Below are 21330 nucleotides of genomic sequence, written 5' to 3'. Positions count from 1 at the left end.
GACATAATCCCTTCTTTAAAAAAAAAATTAAATTTGGGGCTGGGAAGGTGGCTCAGTGGTAGAGCACTTGCCTTGCATGCATGAGGCCCTGGGTTCGATTCCAGCAGAAAAAGCTGGAAGTGGCGCTGTGGCTCAAGTGGTAGATCGCTAGCCTTGAGCTGAAGAGCTGAGGGACAGCGCCCAGACCCACAGTTCAGGCCCCATGACCGGCCAAAAAAAATTTTTTTTAAATTATTTTATTTCTTGTTATTCTAAAAGTGATATACAGAGGGATTACAATCCCAAGAGTCAGGTAATGAGTACATTTCCTTTCATACAGTATCTTCTGTTCCCTCACCCTCTCCCAGTCCCTCCCTTCCATCTCCACCCACGAGTTGTCTGGTTCACTTTCATCCGTGTGCAGTGAACTCCACTGCTGCACGTTTTCACCCTTTTTCCTTCTAGTTCTGTGCCCTCCCCTCTGAAGATATACAGAACCATCAACACAATAAAAAAAAAGAGTTCTCAGGGGTCCATATTTTAGAGTTTGTTTTGAGATATCTCTATAGCTATCTAGCTATATCTAATTTTATATAACTATAAAGAGGTGTGTAGGCCTTGCACCTTGGTGGTGTGTCCTCTCTACCCTGGTGCTGTGTGGTGGATGAGCAGTGTGAACTTCATCCAAACAACTCCTCAGAGTTGTTTCTGCCCAGCATGGGCCCAGCATGTATCCCCACCTCCCCAACCTCCTTCGGTTAGGATCATCTGCAGGGTCATCAGGGGCTTTTGGGGGAGTCTTAAGATTGCAAACAGGGTTTTATGTCTTAGGTTTTAGATGGGCCCTTGGCAGGACCTTCTTTCCAGTCTGGATATTATGGGAGCAGCTGCTAACAAGCAAATGTGATTTTTTTTCCAGACTTAGGGCTGGAGGAGGTAAAACCTCAACCTGCTCAGTCCAGATCCATTGCAATACTTTGCATACTAATTAATGATGTACAAGCTGTTGTCTAATGGACAGTTTTACTGTGTGTGCCCTTCAGTTCTGACTAGCTGGAGTCCCCCATGATTTAGGCTACCAGCTCTTCCATTTATGTATGAATCTTGGTCTTTGGATAAAGCTCTTGTAGACATTACTGCCCTTCCTTGGTGATTCTTCTTTCTTTTTTTGTAAGCCACTCTATGAAGCTATAGTTCTCAATGAGTGCATAAAGACGTGTTTCTTTTTTAACCTTCACATTTACAGAGTGGGAGAAAACACCCCTTTTCCTGGTCTGAAAAATCTCAGCATTTTTTAGGCTAGGCTATATGCGCACTTGGTAGAGAGGAATGGTTATTTGCCTGAAACAGTCTCAATACTCAGCCTACATATGTTATCTCATTTAATTTTCATAAACTTTCTACAATGGATTCTGATAATACCTCCCATTTGCAGAGGAGAAAACTGAGGCACAGTGAGATTAATTTATCCAAAGTCACCAAGTTAAGAAATACAGCAAAGATGATGATGGAACTGGCCCAGTGGTCTTTTAAAGAGGTACAATTCAATTACTTCTATATTTTTTTTTTGAGGCCACTGAAATTCAAGGAGTTGTTTTTTAGTTTCTAGTAGAAGCTGTCTTTTCTAGTACACTTTATTTCTGTCCGTATTAAGGAAAGCTCCAATTTCGTTGGAGACTCTAGATTCCGCCTAGTTGAGCCAGAATTTACTAACATCTATGGCTTCTGTGTGTCTGCCATGCGCTGTGTGTACAGGCGTGAGTCACTGTTTTTGTTTTTAACATCCTCCTATAGAAGATTTTGATCTTATCAGTTGAACACCATTATATTTACCTCCAAAAAGCCACACACAGTATTTGAGCAGGATACTGAATATCTAGCTATGCACTAGTGAAAAAGCAATGCAACTATATCACTGAATCAAACAATTTTGTCCTACAATGTATGTGTCTGGTTCAATTAGCTCAATAATGGGCTCAATGCCCTACGTCATCCTGATGGATGACCCTAAACACAGCTCTCAATAGGATGTCACCTTTGGTTTTATGACTGTCACTTTCCTTAATTGAAGTGGTAGACTAAAAAGTTCAAGAGCTCAAGTGTGGAGCTCTTATTGGATTGTTTTTTGAGGCGCCAGCGTTATACTGGAAGGATCACACAAGTAAACGTCACAGCAGGTCTCATCATCATTAGTAACTGTGCAAGCATTGTCCTACCTCCTGAATTCTCATTTTTTTTTTCTCCTATAAACTAAGGAGGCTATTTGAAAAGGATGGCGAAAGTCACTTAGAAAGTTCTACAATTCATGGAAAACTTGTACCATGACTAGTCTTGTTGGTAATTGACATAATTCATTTTGAGCCAGAGATTCAATCCCTTTGGTGAGTCTTTGTGGTCCTGCCTTTCAAATGCATTTCCTCCTTCATGGCATGCCTAATTTATAGGCCCTCTGTGAGGATTCAGTTGAGATATTGAGTGTTTAAGTACTTTAATATTTGGGGTGGAAGTTAACAGAAAAGTGTTGGGGTTTTTGCTACTTATACAGTCACCCCTGGCGGGGGGTGGGGGGGGGCGGGTTGAGTTGGAGTTTGATGGTAGAGTTTATGGGGCTCTCCGGAACTCTCCGGTGGCTCCATCCCTGCTGTGGGTCAGTTTCCCACAGTTGGGGAAGGGCGGTCACACTCTTGCCTCCCAACTCGTTATCAGACATATCAGCCACACAAGGAATTCAGCAATTCACTGGACAGAAGCAAAAGTTTGGAGTGAGCAGAGCCTCTGCTCTGTCAGGAGCGCCTGGGGAAGGCGAGATGGTCTGAGCAGAGACCAGTGGACACGCATGTGTCCCCAGGCTTGCGAAGGCTCTGTTCATCCAGCCCGATCCATCATCCCCCCCAAATTGCGGTCTGCGCCTAACTCTCCATTTCTTCGTGAGGGTATTTTTAACTCTTCCAGGTTCCTTTAAGGAAGCGTGATCTGAAAGGGTCAGGCACTTGCCTTCTGCTAGGAAGAAAAACTTTGAGAGAATTCCTAAGGTCCTCCCTCGGGTAGGACTGGCTTTCCCCCAAAGAACTGGCCCTCCGCGGTGTCTTTGCCACATAAGGGCTGGTGGCAGGCCCCAGGCACCGGTGGACGGCTGTGTCTTCCCCACAACAGATGGGTCTTCAATTTCAGCAAGTGATCCACGGCTGAGAGGGAGGGCCGCTGGGTTCTGCAGCCAGCGGTCAAGTGGCCAGGCAGCTCAGGGCAACGGGGGATCTGCTGCTGCGTGCCAGGCATAGCTTTTGTGCTAATGACGGATTGCTGACAGGCATCTCTTTCCTGCTCGTCTTGGAGGCAGAAGATTCCCGGCTGTCTTGATTCTGTTTCTCTCTGGCAGAGCCCACGTCCTGTTTGCCTGTCTTTCAAAGCCCATTTTGGCACCAGATGGAGCCCCTCACGGTGGCTAGCAGTTGTCTGACTTGAAGATGCCAAGGAGGCTCTGTGTATGTGTGTGTGTGTGTGTGTGTGTGTGTGTGTGTGGGTATGGGTGTGTACGTGTATGCGTGTGCACGTGTGCACTAACAGTTCTTTCTAACACGATCTGAATTTGGCTGTCTGGTCTGGCCTCAAAAGGCTTAAACACACATAGGCAGCCGGTAGCACCAGCTCCTGGAGCAGGCAGGGAGGGGTCTGGTGGAACTCTTTCCCTCCACCACGTCCTGGTTACTGTGTGAACATAATAATACCGATCAATCCTCTTACTGGTGCCATAGCTCTTATTTACTCTTATTAAGACAATTGCTTTTGATCCTACAATTGCTATCCAAGTTACAATTACTATGAATATCATCCCTGTGGTTCTGTTCGCCAAACCACCGTGCTGTGCTGTGTAAGGCTTCTGATCATCCCTGTCTGAATTTAAATTCTAAATGCACATGTAACTCTATCTGCTCACTTTTGAGCAAGTTATTTAATTTCTCTGGCTCTCCACTTTCTCATCAGATAGGATTCACAGTTGAGTTTCTTTTAGAAGGGTCATTTGGAGGACCATGTTTGAAGTTCAGAGCACCATACCCAGCACTTGTGTGTGCGCTTGATACATAGTGCTACTATGTGTGAGAAAACTCTTCATCATTGTGTCAGTTTGTTTTTACCATCACCTTGAAGAGTGGGAAGCCTTATGGCTATTTTACAGATGAGGCAAGTTGAGGTTCAGACTCCTGACCCCAGAATCACACAGGTAAGAATAAGGCTTCCTTACTCTTACAAAATCATCTAGGGAGGCGGTAGCATTCCCACCATGCTACACCATCTCTCATTACCAATCTAGAAGTGGTCAGGCCTCTCTGAGGCTGGGAATAGCTTTCAAACATACTCTAATATAACCTTGGAAAAAGCAACTGTTATTATTTTGTTTCTTTTGCATCTTGGGCCTTTGGGTACAGAACTGGGTTCCAGTAATCAGGGACGCTCATGACTGCTAACTCTGCCATGTTAAATGGTTTCTGCGAGTCCAGATGATCTGTCAGTCACCTGTGTGAGGCTCCCACAGATGGGAAAAGTGCATGGGCAACACAAGGCTTTTGACCACGTCCTCAGACTCCTTTCCTTTTTCACGTCTACTTAGTTGAAAGAGGGCCCAAGTCAGTAGCTGTGCAATTAGCTTGTGCATTTGTAGTGCTGTTCTTGGGCACTGGAAAAGAGGCTTGGACTTGGTTCACTGTACACAGCTAGGATTCCCAGGGTCCGGGAGTCATTTGTCATGGATAAAAGGTTGATAAACTCTGGCCTCTGTGGAGAGAGGCTGGAAACCGTGTCCAGTGATTATCCATCCAGGAGCCTGCCCTCCTCCTGGGCCATCAAAGGTTGTGTAATGTTGGAAGAGCTATTTTAAGATGTTTACATCGTAAAATCTTGGGTTGAAAAAGTCTTTGCTTCCCTTTAAAGAGTTATTCCCATACCATTTTCTCATCTTGGCATATTCTGAGAGGCCAGAACTTCCTCAGAGGCCCTGCACAGATTCGTATTCAGAAATTGGTTGAACTTGGTGCATCTCTGCACAACATCCTAATGTTAATGGAGGTAGACAGACATCCTGCTCAGGGCTGAATTCATACAGAGGGGTCATAGATGGTCGCTCTTTACGAGTTACTTGTCTTGAGGTGGCAGCAGTCTTACGCCAGTGGAGATTTGAAGTAAAAAAAAAAAATCCTAAAAAAATTAATTGATCAGAATTTCAATTCATGCTGATATTTTTGGGAAAAAAATTTTTTGGACCTGAAATTCCATAGAACCATGTAGGCCTACAAGCAAAAAGGAGTTGCAAAACTTAGATGGCTTTAGAGCTCCTTTTTTTTTTTTGCCCCAAGCAGAAAACAGATGGAGTGGCTTAACAGTAGCTGGTCAGCACAGATGCTTTCACATGACGCCTTTGACACCTGTCACCTTTCCCTGATGACTCTGACAACTGTGATCGTTACATAAGGAACAACTCGGAAAGCTCTAGGTGACCCGCGCAAGGACGCTTTTGAGAGTTAACATGTTCATAGAGCAGCACAAACGGGATTCCTTTCACCCAATTGGAATTATTTGGCCACTTCACAAGTAAAACCCGGGGATCTTGCCACAGAACCAATTCAGAAACCAAGGTGGCAGCTAAGGTGGGAAGATGATCTGCATTGAACCACAGACACCTTTCCACAGCAGGCCTCTAAGAAAAATGTTCAGGAAATACTAGAGAAGCCAGAGGAGCTCAGTCAGTACGCGAATCCTACCCAACTTCTCCCGGGTACTGCTAATTAGGACGTTTTATTTAGAGGTGTTAAGATGAAAGTGTTTACCATCTCCTTACGTTTGTCTAGTATGTGTTTTGCTCTTCGTCACCTGTGAATTTATAGGGCTAAAATCACATGTTGTGCTTGGGGAACAGGAAGAATTCTCAGCCAATTAGATCCAATTGGACCCTGCCTTAAATTATGGTGAGGATCTTCTCTCTGTATGAGTGAAAACACCTCTGGGGTGTGGGGGGAGCGCGAGGGGAGGTTACTTCTCTTGTGAAATCAGCTGGAAATACCAAGAGTGTTTACTTCATAAAGAAGTTCCAGCCAAGATGCGAAAGCAATTCTTAGGCTCCAAGAACAATGCTGTCTCCGACGCAACTTGGTACCTATTCTTTCAACTCCAGTGCCAGGACTGGAAAGCTGACTGTGTTCATCTTGCTTCTCCACAGGTTCTTCTTGAAGTTTTTCCTCAAATGTAACCAGAATTGCCTAAAGAATGCGGGAAACCCACGTGACATGAGGAGATTTCAGGTGGGTGGCTCTTGCCTTGCTTAGCTCTTTGTAGCCACTCGGACGTTAGGAGAGAGGAAAAGTTAGGGTACAGTCACTTTCCCTGGAGGGGAGGAGCAGGTGCGGCCCTTGGTCCCCTGAGTATCTGTAATCTCAGTGTTGTTTCTGTGCCATGGGCATGGGGGTTGAAACACCTGTGCTTACTGCCAGAGGCAGTGGTGTCTTGGAGCTTGGTTTTGCCAAGCTGAAACACCCACAGATTATATCAGTTGCATAGAAATGAGAAATGATTTCCCTAAAAATCTATAAAAGTAGAAATCCAGCACCAGATATAGTAGCTCATGCCTATAATCCCAGCTACTTAGGAGGCAGAGATCTGGAGTCTGAGGCCTGCCTGGAGAAACAGTTAATGAGAGCCTATCTCAGTCAACAAGTGGGATTGCTATCCAGGTCTAGTTCTGAGCAAAAACGCCAGGTCCTTTCTGAAGAATAACAAAAGAAAAAAATGGCAACTCCTTCGTACAACCACTTAAAAGATAATAAAAATATAATTTAGACAAAAACAGGGGGAAAAAAGGCCGGGGATGTGGCTCGAGTGATAGAGTACTTGGCTCTTGGCTACCCAGCAGCCTGAGCCCTTGAGTTCAAACTCTGGTACCAGTGGAAATAAAAAAAAAGGAAGAAAAATGAAAAAACAGTCCATAAAGGGTAAAACTGAGGAACTGCTGTTTTGCTCTGTGTTTCTCTCATGCCGTCTTGGAAACGGCTGGCAGGGGGTGCAGGTTATAAACGGCCCCTGTGAAGCAGGGCATGTCTAGAGCAATATGGCAGGCCCTCTTTCTTCCACGTGTCTTGTGTATCACATTTAAACATTCTCAAACGCCAGGCAGATCTACCACTACTGAAAACACGGGTGCCATGCCAGCCTCACAGCAATGTCTGTCCATTCTCTAATGGATGAGGCCCCCAAATCAAATGGCTTACCTTCTAAGGGAAAAGATGGCACTTTGTTTTGAGGAGGGGCTGCTGAACTCAGGCCATGGTGCTGCACCCAGAATCCCCTGGAGACCTTATTAAAATACTGAGTGAGGAGTGGGGGGGGGGGGGGTGGAGACTGAAATTCTACATTTCTAACAAGCTCCCAGGTGAGGCCAGAGCTATGGAGGAGTTAAAAATTTTCCTTACATTGCCCCCTGTCGGAACTTCATTGCTCCATGCTTTGCGTGGTTGGTGTTGATGTGTTCTTGTCCGCTCTGTCAGAAATAGAGGGTGGTGTTTGACACATGCTCTCTTCTCTACTTTTATGGTGTAAGTATAGATTTCAATGTGTGATCTCTGAGAGGCTCTAGAGAAAATGTAGCTGCACATTCTCTGAGGGGAGAAAAAGAAGTGATTCCGAGCACTGACTGTGGATGTCACTGTCTCCTCGTCTCCAAAGACGGTATTTAAAAGATAGGCGACATTAGTCTCATTGAAGAATAAATCCTGGAAATCACTCCTGAGATTCTGAGCTCTTTCTACAGAATCATCTCAGTCTCACCAACTTACGCCTAGAAAGACATGAATGAAAAGAATCCACAGCTTCTAGAGGAAGAGTGTGTGTGTGTGTGTGTGTGTGTGTGTGTGTGTGTGTGTGTGTGTGTGTGTGTGTGTGTGCGCGCATGCAGCACACATTGCCTTGGTGGCAATGGGTATTTCCTGTGTGTGGTAGGATGTTTGGAGGTGTCACCCACTGGATATCAATAGAGAATATCCCTAACCAAGACCCGAGAAGTACGCCATCCATTGCCAAATGTCCCCTAGTCGGGAAGAAGAGGAAGTTGGAATGCGCCTCTGATTGCAATCCCATGGTTCCTTTCTATTCCTGATAATTTCTGGAAAACTTCCTAGTGACCAAACACCACACCCTAGGATGAGGCACAAGAGCCACCTGAGCCAGGTCCATATTGACCGACAAATACAAATGACCATGGAAGGGTTAAGCAAGAGTAATGGAGGCAGTGAATTCGATCAGAATACATTGTATGCATGTATGAAAGCACCACAGTGAAACCCCTTGGCAAGCGCAGCTCCTGAGATGTGCAGTGTTAGTCCATTTTTCCTCACGGAAGGTTAGGAAAATGCTGGTTTTCATGAGCCCGCTTGGGCTGCTCTTGAGCAGTGGAGGCGTGGGCCAGTTCTCCAAGGCCGGGAAGCCCCGCTAGCTCCATGGATCCTCAAGTGGAGGTGGCCAGGTCTCAGGGCTGAGCCCGGGGTGCGGCGGCCTTTCCCTCCCATCTGTCTCCTCTGTCCAGGAGAGAGGGCATGTGGAGAAGGTTCTTTCTGAACAAGGCCCATCATTTCATCGTTTGTCATAGTGCACACATCAGGAAGCCAGACTTACACTTTTTTTTTTGTATGTCTGCTGCCTCTGAGAAGGACGACAGACTGTGGTATGAGGAAAAACAAAATTCCCTGGCCTCCGATTTCCGTATCGCTATGGCTGGAGCCGCTGATGCCGGAAGCCTGAGGCCTGGCAACAGCGTGTCTCCTCCCATCCACTGTCACGGACAACTTCTCTCCTGGCGTTCTGGGTGCTCCCCGGGCCAGCCTGGTCCTCCCACGGCATGTCAGAGTGTTGTCTCTCGTGAGCAGCCATCAGGGGGGCTGTGTAGGTGACAGAGGAGGACACGAGAAAGGTTGTTGATCTCCTGACACGTAAAGATGTTCTGTCAGAAAAACCCAGCCTCACCGCTGCCGGGCTTGTGGTGTGTACACAGAGACTGCTTAATTACACAGGTCGTGTCAATTAGTGTGACCTGAGTGTTTCCAAGAAATTAATCACTTGCGGCAGAGCTTAGCCGCGTGCATACTTTATGGCATAAACCCTCTAGAAAAATCTGGCATAATCTCCCCCCCCAAAAAAAGATTTATAATGGCTGTTTTCTTTTGAAATTCATAGCCTGTGATTAGAGAAACGAACGTGTTAAAACCCAACCGTGGATATAGGCGGCATTTCGTTGTGGCGGTTGTAGGGAGGTCGGAGGAAGGAGAAGGGGGTGAATTGGGGATAAAGACATTGAGAAGATCAGTGAGACTAAAGGAGCTCCTTGCTCCTTCTCTTCTTCCCTTCCCCCTCCCCTCTTTCTCTTCCTCCTTCTCCTCTTCCTTCTCTTCCCCCTCCTCCTTTTTGTGTGCTGTACTAGGGTTTGAACTCAGGGCCTTTCCCTCTAGCTTGGCTTTTTTTTTTTTTTTTGGGTAGGTCATGAGGCTTGAACTCTGGGTCTGGGCGCTGTCCCTCAGCTCTTCAGCTCAAGGCGAGCACTCTACCACTTGAGCCACAGCACTACTTCTGGTTTTCTGGTGGTTTATTTGAGAGAAGAATCTCACAGACTTTTCTGCCTGGGCTGGCTTTGAACTTCAATCCTCATATCTCAGCCTCCTGAGTAGCTAGGATTATAGACGTGAACCACTGATGCCCAGCTGTTTATTTTTCCTTAAGAATGCTGCTCTACCTCTTGAGCCACAGCCCCACTTCTGGTTGTTTGGTAGTTCATTGATGGTAAGAGTCTCACAGGCTTCAAACCACCATCCTCAGATGCTAGCCTCCTGAGCTGCTGGGGTTAGGGGTGTGAGCCACCAATGCCTGGCTTCATTTCTTCATCTTGACACTAAAATGAATCTAATGTCCAAGGACTGTGTTAAAGCCATCTTGTGATCTGATAGCAATTAGACAATTCAAGGTCAAGTGTCAGTCCATTTTCACAGCTTTCCTTGCTGGGAATCGCAGAATGAAGGAAGGGAGGAAAGAGACAAGAAGTTGTCTCGTGATATTTACCATGCCTGGAAACGGAAGTAACATATACATTTCCAGATTCATCTTCTTCCTCCAACACAGTTTTTTTCAGAGATTATGAATCTGTGTTCACATGTAAGTGCTAGATCTATGAAAAACAGTATATATGAATATAGATGTCAGATATATTCATTCCTGTGTGCATGCACTACGTTCATTCATTCCTGTGCGCAAGCACTTGGCGGTATTTGTTATACTGCTAGGTAATAAATCTATAACAACAAATGAAGTCTTTACCCTGATGAAGCCTATGTTTCAGTAGGAGTCTATTTTTAAGATAACAGTGGCTGCTGTAATGAACAGACCAAGATTATATAATGGCTTGTATCTAACAGAGTAGCTGCTGCTCCTGTGAGGGTACATGGCCCGTGTTTTCCCGCCTTGATAAGTAGATGTTGTCCTTGACATTATTTGGGGACCTGAAATAATTGGATTTCACGTCCCCTCACCATCTATAACTTTATTGTCTTTACGGAGCCAGGCCTGAAGGATGCCTTGATCAGCCTTGCCTTAGACCCGGTCCTTATCGAGTCTGCCCTCATTCCATTGGCTGGGATTTATCTGTCTCCCCAGGGAACATGGCCAAAATCTAGTTGTCCACTATAAATTACTGGGAATTAATGATAGCCAGAAAAAATTAAACAGATTCTTCAGAGAGAGAGAGAGAGAAAGAAAGAAAGAAGAACCAGGTGGGGTGGTTGTGGGAAGCCCCTGGCTTGTCACAGGTGACTGGAGGTGACATCTAAGTTCAGTTACAGAGGTGAGCTGCCCTTTATAACCATGGCCTCTCCATCCATCGTGACACGAGCAAGAACTAACCTGTTAGATGTGAGCTGTTATATAATCTTCAGTCTATTTGTTCCAGCAGCTAGAATCAGCCTACAGGTAAACAATCCCCTCCCTCCATTGAAATAGAGCCTTTACTAAAGGAAAGACTCTATTTTGATTATTAGAATAGAATCCCCCCCCCCCCACACACACACCATTGGGACATGGATAAAGACTATACATTGCAGATCCAACCAGTTTCAGAGTGGAAATATTTGAAAAGAAACTTATAACCTTACTGAACATATGTAGACCATTTTCTTTTAGTCCCTAAATAGCACAGCACAACCACTAGTAACTCTTGAGTTCGCATTGTACTAGCTATAAGTAATCTAGGGCTTTTTAAAGCATGGGAGGATTGTGTGCATTGCACTATTTTATATAAGGGACTTGAGCATCCATATGGGGGTGTGTGTGTCCTGGCATGAGCCCTGTGCACATGCCAAAGGACCGCTACAAATTGTGCTAAGAAAAACCCAACAACAACAACAACAACAAAACTACCGTGTTTGTTTTTTTTTGAAAAATGATGATATGGGACTGGGCATCGTGGCACATGTCTATAATTCCAGCTACTCAAGAAGTGGAGACTGGGGCTGGGAAGGTGGCTCAGTGGTAGAGCACTTGCCTTGATTGCATGAGGCCCTGGGTTCGATTCCTCAGCACCACATAAGCAAAAAGAAAAAAAAAAGCCGGAAGTGGCGCTGTGGCTCAAGTGGTAGAGCGTTAGCCTTGATCTGAAGAGCTGAGGGACAGCGCCCAGGCCCAGAGTTCAGACCCCACAACCAGACTCCCCTTCCCCCCCAAAAAAGTGGAGACTGCAGAGATCACAGTTCTGGACTAGCCTGGGCAAAAAAAGACTGAGATCCCCATCTCAACACACAGATCAGTCATGCGGGAAGCAGAGGGCTGAGGCTCATGGTTCAAGGGGTCAGCTCTAAGCAAAAAGCACGACCCTAGCCGAAAATTAGCCTCAAGTCAAAATGGGTTGGAGGCATGGCTCAAGTAGTAGCGTACTTGCCTAACAAGTACAAGGTTCTGAGTTCAATCCCTAGAACTACCAAAATAATAATTTTAAAAAGGTAATATGATATTATAGGTTATGACATGAACAAGTAATCCCTTTTCTTAAAAACAGTGCATTATAGAATTTTTGGAGAATTTTTGTTATTTATTAAAGCCATGGTCTCTTCAGTTCACTGTATTAGGGTGCAATCAGCATTCTAGACTGACTGCCCAGACTGCAGTTACTGTCTGTTCCGAAAGGCACTTACTTAAAGGAAGAAATACTCGCCTTTCCCTCCCTCAGCGTCTCCCACCCATCTTGGATGTATTTATACTGTTTTGACAAACAGCACATCTTGCAATTAAATTCTTTACCAACAGAAGTCTAGGGGCCCGCTCAGCTTTCACTCTCCTCATAACAGAATAATTTCAGGAAGTGCCACACTGATTAATTATACTAAAAGCGGTTTTAGTGATAGTTTCAGAATACAGGATTAATTCACGTAACACAGTAAATACAAATGGTGGATTCTCCCGACTTGATCTATGAAACCATTACAGCGTATTGGGCAGATATGTATGTATTTTGGCACGAGCCTTCTGCCGAGCTGTGGCAGAAATTATGCATCTCTGGGAAGGGAACGGATGAACGGATGGAATCCGACGCCCAGTCCGTGGCACTTAGGGGAAGTGTGGTCCCACATTAAGCACAGCGGCCCTGGAAGGAAATGTAAAATGCATGAAAGAGTCGATGTAAAGCACTGGTTGTGATCAGCAGTGCTGAGGGATACGGCTTCTTTATATGCTTTGTAGTTATAGGGACTCACCCACAAAATATATTCATATATTCTTCTCCCTTTAAGGTTGTAACTGGTTGCACTCAATGTTATGTGCCAGAGACTGTGCTAGGTATTGTACCAACTTGATGCCCTCCTGTTCTTCTTGATTACTGTCTTCTAAATGAGCACGCTGCCTTCTGCATTTGTGCTCTTTAAATATTCAACGCTTGTTCCCACCACTTACAATTCCATCTTCCTGGGAAACTCTTCAGCCATATCTCTGAATTGCTAGATACCCATTACTCAGGCTTCAGACAAAATGTCAGCGGCTCAGAGACATCTTCCTGAAAATAGCACCAGTCTCGCCATAGCCCCCTCCTGCTTTATTTTCATTTGTTTTGAATTTATTGCAAAATAAAATTTGCTTGTGTTACTTACTTGTGGATTGCTGTGCACTAAACTCTTGGTAGCTAAATATTTCCTCAGTCTTGCTAGTCACTGCTTCTCCAGTGTATAGAATAATTCCCGGCACACGGTAAGACCACAGCTCATCCCTATGAGTAAGTAACTAGCCAGGCACCAGTGGCTCACACCTGTGATCTTAGCTACTCTGGAGGCTGAGATCTGAGGATTGTGGTTTGAAGATGGCCCAGGCAGAAAAGTGTGAGACTCTTTTTTTTTTTTTTTTGGGGGGGGGGGTCTGGTCGTGGGGCCTAAACTCTGGGCCTGGGTGCTGTCCCTCAGCTCTTCATCAAGGCTAGCACTCTACCACTTGAGCCACAGCACCACTTCCGGCTTTTTTTTCCTTTTTGCTTATGTGGTGCTAAGGAATTGAACCCAGGGCCTCATGCATGCAAGACAAGCGCTCTACCACTGAGCCACCTTCCCAGCCCCCAAGTGTGAGACTCTTATTTGCAGTAAACTACTCAGAAAAAAACAAAAACAAAAAAACAAAAACAAAAAACCTGGAAATGGTACTGTGGCTCAAAGTGGTAGAGCACTAGTTTTGAGCACAAAGAGGCTTAGTGACAGTACCTGCGCTCTGAGTTCAAGCCTCAGTACCAGAAAAAAAATGGCTCAGGACTCAGACCCTACAACCCGAGTGTTAGCCAGCCTGGCCTTTTCTCCACCCATATGTCATAATTCTTCACTGGAGAACACACCTGACCATTCTGTTAATGTTTAACTCACTTCTTCCTAGAGCAGCCAATGAGGACAGGGGAACAGAGGGGTCCCATTAACCACCAGTGACGTAATCAGAACTTGTCCCTTATACCCTGGTCTATCAAAGGAGGAGGAAGGGTCACATCTCCGAGTGTGATTTTCAGAATTAGCCTGTGTCACAGCTCAAGAGGCAGAAGCAGGGTAGTTTCCAAATGCCTAACTTTCTTTTAATTCACGTATGGGAAGTGCCCCTGTTCTTGTCTTCCTGTAACAGGATAGTTTGGCCTTGAGAACTTAAGTGAAGAATTAATTCAGTGAGCCATCCTCTTGCTCCAGTAGCTCTGTTCTGTAACTCCACACGTCCTCCATAATTTTTAATGACTTATTAGAGATCTTTCAACCACATAGAAACCAGCAATCGGGCACATTTCTGAGAATATCCCATTCAGTCAAGGATATTTCAAAGGACGGAGTTAATGAGGACCTAACTACTGCAGGCCATTTGTACGTAAATAAGACTGAAACTGGAGTCAGCCGCAAGGACCCCGTCCTGGTGTGCTGGAAGATACCAAGAGGATGCGCGTGGCAGAGCGAAGCCAGGACCGTGTGCTGTGAGAGGACCCAGGCTGTCCTGGGCTAGATAGTCACGTCTGTGGATCTGAGGTTTCCCTGCAGGCTCGCCTCTGCTCTTAATTTGTCCTCTAGTTTTTGAGGATGTTTTAAAATTTCCCAGGCCGCACTTTTGTAAGCTGTAAAGGGGGGTGTAGCACAGATTCTCAGTGTCAGAACTACCAAGGATTCCTTTGATCATTTTTTCCCCCTCTGCAGACCTCATATGATGACATATTTTTTCAATCTGATTGCGTTTATGGAGTAAGAATCACACTCTCCCTACTTTAAAATTATTCAGAGCCATGTAAAACTGCCAGTTCGGGGCTGCTCGCGTGCGAGAAACAGCCAACATTTCCATATGGAGTTGATACAGCATGAGACAAAGGAAAGTTACCAAATAGTTCAGGACGCTGCCTTATTTTGGAGGCATGTAAGATTCCCTTTCTACAGAGTTGTCCTCCCTCCCTGACTACATTTGCAGTCGCTTCACAGAAAGCCACTAGATGGTTGAATTCTTGAGTCTCTGGTGACTCTACTGTTGGACCCATTCAAAAGGTCCGGATTCGTCAGATAAGAAAGAAGTGTGGTTGAGAGTGGAGACTTCGCGCCGGTGAAAAATGGAGTCTTTCTTTTGTATAGTAGTTTCAGATTTACAGGGAAAAAAAAAATATACAGGAATTCTCATCTACATCCTGTATATATTTTCCCCTAAGGTTTCTGTCTTATGAATGTCATGATGAATGCCACCTATTGTGACAAATAAGGTCCCAATAACTATTGGTTATTATTAATGAAATCCCATGGTTTACAGTAGGGCTCACTTTGTGTTGTATGTGTTATAAGTGGTAGAGCTCTAGCCTTGAGTGCAAAGAGGCTCAGGGACAGTGCCTAGGCCGTGAGTTTAAGCCCTAGAACCAGCAAAAAACAAAAAAAAGATTAAAAAATTAGCACGTATGGTAATATTAGTAGCCAGGGCTAATATATTGCACAAAATACTTTGTTTTGCTGACCTGAGAGTCCTGTCCTCTGCCTCATTCCTCCCTGCTCCCATACAGATTGTTTTACTGTCTCCATAGTTTGGCTTGTTGCAGAATGTCATTGAGTTGGAATCGCGTACTTCATAGTCTCTTCAGATTGGATTTTTTTTTCCTGATTTAGTAATATGCATTTAAGATTCCTCCATGCCTTTTTGAGGCTTGACAGCTCATTTCTTTTTATCACTAAACGGTATGCCATTGGGTGCCTTCCAGCTTGTTTATCCATTCACCCTTTGAAGGACATCTTGGCTGCTGATGTCTTAGATTTAGTTGAAATTTTTATTGTTGTAATTGTAGACTTATACACCATTGTAAGAGGTAACATGGAAAGAGCTTGTGCCGGTTTTAACTAGACTGACCTGATGGTAACCTAGTCTCCCTCCCCCCCCCCCCACAATTACAGAACAATACTACAAGCAGGATATGGATATTGATATAATCTACTATCTTATTCATATTCTCTAAATGTATTTATACTGATTTGTGTGGATTTCTTTTTAGTTCTATCAACCTGTATTGCAGGTACAGATTTGTTTATTTACCATCACAATCAATGTATTAGGCACTTACATCACACACAAAAAAGAAGCCTCCACTTGTCCTTTTAAACCACACTTTCCGTATCTCTATGTGTCTAGATTTCCTTTTGTAGAGATACTTGTCAAATTTTGTTAGGGACCAAGTCAATGGCTTCATTTAAATGCAATCCAAAACCTGTCCCAACCTAGAGTCACATTCTGAGGGGTGGGACAAATCAGCCCAAAGCATACAATATGTAAACTCTTGGAATTAGATTTGTTTTCCAGTCTGAATAATCCTTTGGAGATTATTACAGGTGTGTCAGTGGTTTCTTCCCTTATAATTACTGTGTACTATTCCATGGAATGCTAACCCCTTTCATGTTCTTAGCTCATGTGCTTCAAGTTAATGCTTTCAAATCCTTGTTAATAAGGATCCTCAGCAAAACAAACGGAAGCTAGAGGTGAGGAAACCACGAGCCCAGACCACTTTACCACTGATTCCTTTTTACTCAGTTATGATGGGTCAGTACTGAAAATCCATTTTTCAATAGTCATTCAGAATTAACTCACTAAAACTGTTTTGTGGAGGAAAAGCGGTACCAAAAATATTCTAAATTAAGATGTTCAGCATTCCTTTCTAAATTAAAACACTCAGAATTCCTTTCTGGGTGAATCTTTTCTCTAATTTGGTATCTGTTTAGAAAATGCTCAAGATCCAGAATTCAGGAGTCCTGGTTGCTTTTGTTACAAGTCCTTCCTTCCTATATGCGGCTCCTTGTATGTCAATGTGCTCTTCTATTCGTGACTGAATTCAACAACATGTATCCTTCTGCAGATGTGCTCACAAGACCAGAGTTGTGCTGCACAATTTGTAGATGGCATGGTTAGTCCAGAGAAGGCTCCTTTGTGGGGCATGGTGGCTGGCAGAATTCCTCTCTGGTTGGCGTTATTAGGGAAACTATAATTTGTCTTATTCATAGGCTATTGTCAAAGAAGTAAGGTTTCACTGTGTTTCAAGCCTAGCATGTAACAAGCTAAGATGGAGGTCTGTTCTAGAAAGCAACGTTATACCAACCAGGAATTTACCTCAGCAGATCTCCCTTGAGCTGGAACTTATCCTCACCATTGGCCCAAATTATTAGAGAACCATGACAGAGAAATGTTCTCCAACAGGACATTCTACAGTGACAGAGATGTTCAAGTTCGCCTTGTCTGCTATAGTACAGTCGCCACCACCCACCTGTGGCTATGAGATTTGGAGATGGAATGCTAAATTTGAGTTGGTGGAAGTTTAAGTAGTGAAACCTTTAGCTGCTCTCCCGGCCCAGGCAGCTGTAACAAGTAAGAAGGTACCATTGGAACCGCCACTGTAAAATTATAGACACTGGTTCCTCCTGTTTAATGGATATCTTTTCTCTGCGCAGGGGAGCGAACAGAGGCATAGAGAGAGAAGGGTAGTTGAATCCAAAGGCAAAATCATTTTCTGTGTTTATCTGTCCCAAATTCAAGCTGTGTTTTATTGACAAAATTTGGGAAGGTTGAAGACTTGGCAGGCCTGTCTGTCCCACTGCCTGCACGAACCCGTCAACAGCTCATTAATCTTGCGTTGAACTATAGAGACCCTTTTCCCTCCTACCACGGGATTATTTTTAAAGGACATTTCAGTACCCCTTTTGTATCTCTCAGATTTTTTTAAAAAAGAATTTACAAGTTGCTCCGTGGATTAATTTCAGCAGATGTTTATTTAAGTCTGTCCTGATGGTTTCCAAATTGGAACAAGAGAAATTATTTTGTGGGAGAAATTGTGTGTTAGAAGTTACTATTTTTTGGTCTTTTTTTCCTCTGTTTTTGGTCTTTTTTCCAGTACTGGAGGTTGAACTCAGGCTCTCTTTACTCCGTTTTTTTTTTTTTTCTCAAAGCAGGCACTCAACCACTTGAGCCACAATTCTACCTCACCTTTATGCTGGTTTACTGGGGATCAGAGTCTCACAGACATTTTCCCCATAGTTGGCTTTGAACTGTGATCTTCAGAACTGAGTCTTCTAAGTAGCTGGGATTATAGGCATGAGCCACTGGTACCTGGCATAGTGTGAGTTTGTTTTTTTTTCAGAGACACACTAGCCATTTATTTTCTAGAGACAAACAGCTAAAAGACCGTCTTCTCTCCAATTTTGATTGGCTTTTCCACTAAATGGTTCTGTCACATTCAGCAGGTGGCCCTTTCCTTGCCAAGAAAAGAAAAACGTATGTTCTATAGCTATTCCTCCCCCCTTAACCGTTTTCTGACATTTTTATTTGATGTTAGGAATTGGATGACAGTGTCTTTAAGACACACGGAATATTTTAAGCTTTAAGTTGGTAACACTTGTGTCTTACAGGTGCATGGTGAATTATTACTGCTTTTTTTTCCTCCCCTCTGAAGACAGACATGTAGAGTAACCACTGTCTATTTCCTGACACTGGAAACAGACACCGTTTGGGATTCCTTTTATAGTTTTGTCAGCTAACGATCCCAGTGACCACTCAACTGTGGTCTTGTAGTAAATCAAAATTTCTTTGAAAGACCCAGCTCTGTGATATAATTGTTGATGTCTATAGGGTCACGTCACTAACTCTCCTCAAGAGTAAACTTCAGCCCTGCTCAGTGGCACTACTTCTCACACAATAGTGTTCCCCCCAAAATAAAAAGATAAATTGCTTCTCCCTCCTCACCTCCCACCCTCTCCTCCTCTTAACTTAACCTACAGTTGAGGAAAGGTGGCAGACCAGGTTGGCCACAGGAATAAAGAAAGAACTTGGGAAATAAATTTGTGGGCTCAAGTGGTAGAGCAAAAAAGGCTTGAGGGAGAAAATCAAGCGAGTGCAAGGCCCTAAGTTTAAGCCTGAGTACCAGCACATAAGGAAGGAAGAAGGGAGGGAGGGAGGGAGGGAGGGAAGGAAGGAAGGAAGGAAGGAGGGGGAGAAGGAGGGGGAAAAGAAGGGAGGGAGGGAGGACATAACCACAGCATACACTACTGTCTCAAGCTTTCTCACCCTCCCACGAATGGCTTGTTCTCAGTGGAATTCAGGGGTTCATTCTGACTCTGTGGCCTCTCCACTGTATACAGTGCATTTGAATAAAGCAGATTTAGAAAATAAAATCAACCTGACTTCTGTCTGTGAGCCTTGTATTCACAGCCAATGGCTCGTGGCCATATCTGAGGCACAGGCAGAGGGAACTCGCCTTACTTGACCAGGCTGCACTTAGATGGAAGAAATGCCCACGGGATTTTCAAGTATGGCAAGTCCTGGGGGAGAGGGGGGTGCGGCAGGGTGGACCGTTGGCAGGCCTGTGCCAAAGCCTCCTGCTTCCCCAGTGCCCACGAGGCGATGACCCCCTGGGCTGCCCGCGACCCTCTAGTCAACAGAGAGAAAAGACTTTCTCCTCTGGACCCCAGGCGCCAGCGTGTGCCAAGCCTGGTAAAGCCACTCACCTCTTCCGTCCCTAATACCTCTCAGACCCGAGAACAATTAAAGCCAGTCTTTCCAGGCCACAGGGGAATTAAGGCAAATAAATCAGAAATCTTCAGCCTCCGCTGGAGGCTCGCCTCATTATGAGAGCAGATCTATTAGCCCTCTTGCCGTTGTCTTTCATTTCTCAAGTGAGGTGATTCTAATTAAATTAATCTGCATGTCAATCTATCGGTGATCAATCAAAGAGCCCTAGGTCTCCCCGATGCTGCAGGGGGCTTGCGGCTGACAGGGGCTGATAATGCAGGAAGAAATAAACTGTCGAGCAAAGTTAATTAGTCAACATAATAGGTGGATTAAACAGGAGTGGACCGATCGCTGTTTCTCCTGTCAAAGCATGAGGTGGGAGACCACGTTGCAATTACAGACAATTATTATATTTGGTTGTAAGAGGTCACATGAATAAACATATCTCGGTGGGTTTCGGTTTTAATCCCCTTCCCCATTTAATATAAGGAGAAGTGTAGGTCATTTCTTTTTATTGTTTTAGTCAAAGTTAACTGACACACACATTTGTCTGGGGTCCTTCTGACAAGCTAGCTTCAGAATGACTTATGGGAGATTGTCTGGGAGTGTCTGAATTGTGTCTCAGATCAGTCCTGTGTGTGTGTGTAATATATAATTTATATAATCTATACGTACAAATATATATATTCTTTAAAAAACAGATCTAAGACTTAATTAGCAGGACTTTTTCCCCCCAAGGGGTGGTGATAGTATGTGGGAAGAAAAAGCAAAAAAATATAAGAAATCTCAGGAAGATACCCAGGAGAGAAACATGTATCCCATCTCTCTGCAACCCCTCTCTTTCATTTCTCTTTCTTCTTAACCCTGACACAGTAGGGAGGAAATATTTAAAGATTCAAAAGCCTTTTATTTGCATGATCGGCTGTGATATCTGCTTCAGTGTCGAAACTGAAGGGTAATTTAGGTGAAACACAACCACCCTTGTGTAAAAAAAAAAAATATGCTAATAAAGATCCTCTTGTTAAAATTATGGTTAACAGTGTACCTTCTGCTGTGTAACTATAAACTGTGCAATTTTACTTAAAACTACATCAAAAACGTTCCATGCCAAAGACCCACTCATCAATAGCTCCTCTTGTTAGACTTGTATTGCATAAGCACCAGTCATTATGTGAATAGCTATGCAATTTTCTTCAACTCCCAGCTGTTATTTATTTAACTGGAGTTTATTACCCACCATGCTTTTATATGAAAATGTTCATTCATTTTATTCTCTCTCTCTCTCTCTCTCTCTCCCTCTTCCCCTCTCCCTCTCTCTCTCTTTCTTGCTCTCTCTCTCTCTCTCTCTCTCTGTTTCCAGGTCGTGGTATCTACAACAGTCAACGTGGATGGCCATGTGCTGGCCGTCTCTGACAACATGTTTGTCCACAATAACTCCAAGCATGGGCGGAGGGCTCGGAGGCTCGATCCCTCTGAAGGTACGCCCTCTTATCTGGAACATGGTAGGCGAATCATTTTCATTGGTTGGCATTGCTCTTTTAACTGTGCATTTATTTGGTTTCTTTCCTTCCATGCAACCCCATTATCTACTCGGTTTCAAATTTCAAATGGCCTGTTGAATCGGATTGATCCTCTGGGAGTTTTGACCATTCAAAACAGGATGCTGAGTATTTAACGGTGGGGAAATATCTTGGCTGCCTAGTGTATGTGTGTGGTATGACTCTACCTCAAAATGGCTAGCATCTCATCTTCCTTCACATGGAGAGGAGAGACTGGATTACCGCTGTAATCTAAGTTCCTGCATGATTACAGAATGATGAAAAG

General features: G+C 44.2%; 1 protein-coding gene across 4 annotated transcripts in view; it reads left to right on the top strand.

Annotated features, from left to right (window-relative positions):
- Ebf1 (EBF transcription factor 1) overlaps window positions 1-21330 on the top strand; it is a 389509-nt gene that overhangs the window by 243838 nt on the left and 124341 nt on the right. For 2 of the 4 annotated variants that reach the window (XM_042699578.1, XM_042699577.1), the window contains exons 7-8: window positions 6188-6269; window positions 20867-20984. In XM_042699578.1, the coding sequence (XP_042555512.1) occupies window positions 6188-6269; window positions 20867-20984 (200 nt within the window). Of the gene's footprint in view, window positions 1-6187; window positions 6270-20866; window positions 21009-21330 lie in introns of all 4 variants that reach the window. The other 2 variants (XM_042699576.1, XM_042699575.1) reach the window with 1 other exon arrangement.

Source organism: Dipodomys spectabilis, unplaced genomic scaffold (genome assembly GCF_019054845.1).
Source record: "Dipodomys spectabilis isolate Male_0828 unplaced genomic scaffold, ASM1905484v1 ptg000258l, whole genome shotgun sequence".
Classification (NCBI taxonomy): Eukaryota; Metazoa; Chordata; class Mammalia; order Rodentia; family Heteromyidae; genus Dipodomys; species Dipodomys spectabilis.
Note: the sequence above shows the minus strand (reverse complement) of the source record. Positions and strands in the feature narration are given on the sequence as shown.